Here is a 6,685-nt window from a genome sequence, read left to right on the forward strand (position 1 = left end):
GCAGAACCTCTTCAAGTCGTAAAATCGCCTGCCTAAATCTTAAAAATATAAGCCAAATAATAATGTCAATTCTAATATTGAACGAAATTGTTAGACGTCAATTGTTCGATTCTGTGCTTATAAGTGGATGTGAAAAGAGAATAGATTTACGGCATGTCCTCGAAGTACCATAATCTAGTCTACTTCCCATCAGACCATCAATGACTCGAATCAGACCACTTTTCACTTTTGTTGGCATAATCTGGCGACAGTCGTCATTCTGCCGTCAGATGCCCATAGCATCAGTTGGTAGTACATGCTGTCGTCTGTCCAAATTTTGCAGCTCGGCAAGGTTTGTAAGAGGCATTTACTTAAATGCACCTCGGTGTGACGAGAAAAAAGAAATCGTCTGCTACATACATCTGCTGTCGTCTGCTTCCAGACTATTCATTTAGGCTGTAGACTACAGACAATGCATTCAGGCGAATCTCAAATCATCAGTCAGTGTTACAGATAAACTGCTGTCATTGTTATTTTTTCGTGTCCTCTTGTCCAGCCAGTGGCATGCTTTTACCGGAGCGGGCAAGCTTTTTTGGAATGAATGAAACTAATCTCATCTTTGATTTATAAAAATTCATGTGATTCTGATCGATGCACAAGGACAATTTTCACACTGTTTTTCTCACTCCAAAATCAGGTTGTCACAGCATATTCCCAAGATGTCCAAGAATGAAGACGTATTCCAAGGCCTTGACCAGACCCAGATCGACCTGATGAATGAGGAATGTATCCTGGTTGACGAAGATGATAACAATGTTGGTGCTGCTTCAAAGAAAACATGCCATCTACTGGAAAACATTAACAAAGGTATTTCAAATTCTTTTTCTTTCCTTCTTAGATCTCCAATTGTGTAAGCAAGAAAGTATCTGCCATTATAAATTACTATACCACAGTACACACACACACAAGTGGCTGGAAAACTTCGAGTCCATAACCTTTACAATTACAGCTGTTGCTGTGACCTAGTTGCGGAAACCTGCAGTGCTTGCGACAACATCGCGGGAAGCCGCGCCTACCCGTGACCTGCTGTTGTGATCTGTTTAGATCGCAGCGACCTCGCTGCAACCTCGCAGCGACTTTTCTTTTCTGTAAGGGAATTGCTGCCATGATCTGTTTTGATCCCAGCGACCTTGCTGCAACTTTTCTTTTCTGTAAGGGAAGATTGAACTCCTTTTGTTGATTTTTCTTAATGATGATTCGTTATGTTACACCATTTGTCTTTTTTGTATGATGTAAAGGTAAAAGTGTCGATCCTCTGGAGCAGTTGTATAACTGTGGTTTCTGACATTGTCTCATTCAGGCATGCTCCACCGTGCATTCAGTGTGTTTCTCTTCAACTCTGAGGGCAAGCTTCTGCTGCAGCAACGATCTGATGAAAAGATCACTTTTCCAGGTGGGTTCATCATTTATCATGCAGGGTGTTAAAAATGATGGCTACAGCAACATCAACAGCAAACCAAAACAGTCGAATCTGTCATGAGACAACTTTAACTTTCGACCAATCAAACTTGTCCTACTTTTGCCTGTGTCATTTGTTGACACTTTGATTAGTTAACAAGTGAACAAGAAAGGTTGTGTTTTATTTGGAGGTTTCTTCTTATCAGAGTGGCCAAACATTAAATGAACAACTGTATACTGTATGTTACAACAACATCAATACTTGTAGGGTTTATCTTCAGATTATCAGATTAAGGTAAGAAATTAAGACTTCTTCTTCTCGTTCGCTTCTTTAGATGTCTGAAAAATTATAAGACTCAAAGGAAAATAAAAGAAACATGCATACAGATACAAAACCATGCGGACACAAACACTGACAAAAACACACTCACACATGCCACACGCACACATAACACACACACATACACACAACACAACACAACACCACACCACACCACACCACACCACACCAAACACACACAGGATAGAAAAACAGTGTCATGTTCAATGTGACTGATGATTGCATCATAGACCTAAATATAGGTCCCTGATTGCATGTATTATAGATGCCACTACCCTAGGTAAACTACAGTGGAAATGCTTGCTTGCAGGTCACTTTACAAACACATGCTGCAGCCATCCCCTCAGCTTTGAGGCGGAGAAGGATGAGACCAAGGCCCTCGGAGTCCGGCGAGCAGCTCAGCGCAAGCTGAAACATGAACTGGGCATTGAGGCAAACCAGGTAAGGCCAAAAAAAAAAGACAAAAATGTGTTTCTTCTTCTTGTCGTTCGCTGTTAGATCGTCAGTCCGGACTGCAGGGCGAAACAAGCTGTTCAAGCACCATCGCGTGCATTTTGGACTGACGACATTTCATTTTGCGTTTTTGCGTGGATCTGTGGTTGGTTAAGGTGCGCCTGTTGGCCCAGATCCTCCGACTTCAGCCCTTAGGTTTCTTTCAGGGTTACCCCGCCCTTAGTTCCTGGCTCAAAAACCTAACCCTGGGAACACATGGGGGATTTCTTACCGGGGGTCCCACCCCGGGGCTAGAGCTTTTAATGCGGCTCTTACTCGCATGGTGTAACTGTCATCGGACACGTAGGGCATTTATAGGGTAGTCAGTGCCATCTGCCAACCCACCCCGTCCTGGTAGAGACACCGCTAGTTGGTCCGGGACTGCTTATTCTATATTCGCAGCTGGCCCCCATATCTGGGGGCCGTTCCCCTATCCGCCACCTGGGGACCCGCCGGGTTGAGGATAGTCGCCCCCCTACTGAATTGGAAGTAGTCTGTTCCCGGAAAAATGTGTCTAATGTGATATCAGGGGATTGGTGCTCTGTTGGAAGTACTTAACTTAACTTTCGCTTTAGAGCTTGTTAGAGTGAAAGAAAAAAATGTTTCCCAGTCCCTAGGGTGAAGGGGCTGAGAAAAAACGGTCAGTCATCTTCCTGTGAAAGAGAGGGGAATTTTGGGGGCTTTGTGTTTTAGATTACTCTCAACTTTACTGATATGTTCTACCTCTTTGTAAACATATGTAATAACGCAGAACATTACAACAGATGAGCACAGGCTGTTGTCGTGTGTTTTGAGGCAGATTACATGCTGATATAATTTGTTTTGAGATAGACAAATCACACAATTCCCACAATCGTATGCCCATGCAGACAGTTCCGCATGACAAAACAACTTGGCTGTGGTTGTCTCCCTTGGTTGTCTCCCTTGTTTCCTTCACCAGCACTGGTGGACAGTAATGGTCTGGACCTGCTACAGACGGCTTCTGAGATTCTTTTTTGTTTGAATAGCAACAATGGTGTTGCGTCTTCTTGATGGGAGCAATATCCTAGTGGATAAGACATTGGACTCCTATTCAGAAGGTTGAGTGTTCTAACCCGGGCAACGCCTGGCAAGTTAAGAGTGGAGATTTTTCCGATCTCCCAGGTCCACTAATGCGCAGACCTGCTAATGCCTTATATCCCCCTTTGTGTGTACCCGCAAGCAAAATTAAGACCAAGTTTGAACGGAAAAGGTCCTATAATCAATGTCATTGGGATACATGTAGAAACAAGAAAATACCAAGTATGCATCCTCTGAAGTCGACGTATGGCTGTCTAAATGGTGGGGTAAAAATGGTCATGCACTTTAACAAAATAACACTCGTGCAGAAACATGTGTGTTTATGGGAGTTTCAGTCCATGAACGCAGAAGAAGAAGAAGTATTGAGTTGTTCAGGCTTCTAATGACATGTCTTGTTTTCAGGTGGCTCTTGCAGACTTTAACTATTTGACGCGGATACACTATCGGGCAGCGAACATTCCTAATGACGGGAAATGGGGAGAGCATGAAATTGACTACATTCTCTTCATCCAGAGTGACGTCACAGTTGTCCCCAATGCCAATGAGGTCAAAAGCTATCGTTGGGTCAGCAAAGAGGAGTTAAAACAGTTTATTGGTGAGCTCATGTTTTGTGTTGTGGTGAGGGTCATTACTCTTGTCCTGACCTGTTTGGACAGTATTCTGATTGAGTTGAGATTTCAAGAATTCACACTGAATAAATCATTCATAAATATGCCAACAGTCAATGCACAAAATACTTACTCAGAAGTGCATGTTGATACCCTTTGATGAAAAGCCAATCGGTGGTTCTTCTGTGTTGATTTATAGCTTTATTTAATGGATTTATTATTTATTTATTTTATTTATTAATTTATTTATAGATTTATTTAATTAAAAATCATGTTAATTTGGAGCAGGTTTCATTCAACCTGCAGACAGTGGGCTTTGATTTAAGATTCTCCGTTATGATAAAACTACATGTACCCATTTTTATGAGAGTGCATTTTCAGGGATAAGTTCTGCAATGTCAAAAGTTTGTAGGTACATGCTGATTCATAACTTCGTTGCTTCATACATCAGTAATGTTGCATTGTTCCAGTCCTTTTAAATTTGTGAAATAGAAGACCAATACTGTTTGACTACATTTGCGAAAATGCACTTACAAAAAAACTACCTTCTCCATGATGGTGTGTTTGATGTGTTGGACTTGTCTACATTTGTTAAAACTATACAAACACCTCTATGATGATGTGTTGGACTTGACTACATTTGTTAAAACTATACAAACACCTCTATGATGGTGTGTTTGATGCGTTGGACTTGTCTACATTTGTTCAAACTATACAAACACCTCTATGATGATGTGTTGGACTTGTCTACATTTGTTAAAACTATACAAACACCTCTATGATGATGTGTTGGACTTGTCTACATTTGTTCAAACTATACAAACACCTCTATGATGATGTGTTGGACTTGTCTACATTTGTTCAAACTATACAAACACCTCTATGATGATGTGTTGGACTTGTCTACATTTGTTCAAACTATACAAACACCTCTATGATGATGTGTTGGACTTGACTACATTTGTTCAAACTATACAAACACCTCTATGATGGTGTGTTTGATGTGTTGGACTTTACTACATTTGTTAAAACTATACAAACACCTCTATGATGATGTGTTGGACTTGTCTACATTTGTTCAAACTATACAAACACCTCTATGATGGTGTGTTTGATGCGTTGGACTTGTCTACATTTGTTAAAACTATACAAACACCTCTATGATGATGTGTTGGACTTGTCTACATTTGTTCAAACTATACAAACACCTCTATGATGGTGTGTTTGATGTGTTGGACTTTACTACATTTGTTAAAACTATACAAGCAAACAACTTCATAATGGTGTGTTTGATGTTTCAGAGGACGCTGACAAGGATGGTGTGTTGCTGACGCCCTGGTTCAAGTTGATTGTCTCCAAGTTTCTGTACCGGTGGTGGGACAACCTCAGCAACCTGGACTCCCAGAAAGACTGCAGCACCATACATCGCATGTTGTGATGACCAGCCCTGTGTATTCCTAAATATTGTTTAGTGTACTTGTTGTGTTTTGAAATGTTATTGTTGAAAACAAGGATGTTGTGCAATGCATTGGATTGGTGTGCATGAACGTGTTGTGAATGAATAAGTCAGACCATAAGATGAACCGTGCTTTTGATTTGGTGCACGTTTTGTTGACGGTATGTGTTTTTATTTGGTTGTCTGTACGTTGTACAGTGTCCTTTCACCTTCTCTCGTTTTTAGAAAATAATTGAGGGGGAAATTTGCAGCATTGAAATATTAAAGACTTTTCTCTCTTGTGCTCTCTGCCTTTCACACACACACACACACACACACACACTTTTACATACACACACTTTTACATACACACAAGCACACACTTTTACACACACACACACACACACACACACATACACACAGGGAAACAAAACACCTTCATCACCTTTTCTTATAAACAAAATTAATAGCATGACAAATCCCCATACCTGAACATAGGGAAGCAGGGGCAGATTAGGGGGGTGTTACAGGGGTTCCAGATGTCAAAAAAAAAATGTCTTCGAAAACCATCATTCATTTGTAAACAAATATGTGTTGACATTACTCATGTACTTTCAATAGAATCCTTCTCGGTACCATTTTTGTACAGTTTTATTTAACTGCCATTCCTATGTGACATGTCTTCCTTCCAACCATTCTATATGATGTCGGGAGCAGATATCAGTGAAGATAAATTGCCATTATTTAATACTAACTTCAAAAGAAATAATGAGTGGCTGCTGACACCAGTTGATCATGTTTAAAATCAAGGATAAGCCACAAATTATTATTAATGCGCAGGAGGTGTCCCTGTATCTCAGGTTGTAACCACCCCCCCCCCCCCCTCTGGCTTAACTACTTCGCCTCTGGGAAGATAACTACATACCAAGCTGGAATAACACAGCAGAGAGATTAGCAATTGTTACATGGCAGCAAGATGAAACATTCCTGTTCTAGTCACCATGGAATTGTATATCAGTATCCTGTAAGTTTCAGAGACCATGCCCTAAGATCATGTTACCTATCTTGCCTATGATTGTTTAGTATTTTCAGATTTTTCAAATTATGTTCATGGTTTTATGAGTGATCACCTATTTCATTATATGTCTGTTTTCAGTAAAGTTTGATGAACTTTTGAGTAATAAATTGACATGCACGATGCAAAAACACTGTCTCTCGTGTGTCGGTACCTGACTAGATTACATGCAAACTTATTACCATTCCACTATTTAACCAAACAGGACTGATTCTATGTGACCCGCTCAATGTACGTTA

General features: G+C 40.5%; 1 protein-coding gene across 1 annotated transcript; it reads left to right on the forward strand.

Moving 5' to 3' along the window:
- Positions 1-24: 24 nt before the first annotated feature.
- LOC138981367 (isopentenyl-diphosphate Delta-isomerase 1-like) lies at positions 25-6,577 on the forward strand. The gene is made up of 6 exons (XM_070354260.1): positions 25-331; positions 677-846; positions 1,340-1,432; positions 2,088-2,218; positions 3,731-3,923; positions 5,238-6,577. The coding sequence occupies exons 1-6, from the start codon at positions 201-203 to the stop codon at positions 5,372-5,374; spliced, it is 855 nt and encodes a 284-aa protein (XP_070210361.1). The 5' UTR covers positions 25-200; the 3' UTR covers positions 5,375-6,577.
- Positions 6,578-6,685: the final 108 nt, after the last annotated feature.

This window comes from Littorina saxatilis, linkage group LG12 (genome assembly GCF_037325665.1).
Source record: "Littorina saxatilis isolate snail1 linkage group LG12, US_GU_Lsax_2.0, whole genome shotgun sequence".
Taxonomy (NCBI): domain Eukaryota; kingdom Metazoa; phylum Mollusca; class Gastropoda; order Littorinimorpha; family Littorinidae; genus Littorina; species Littorina saxatilis.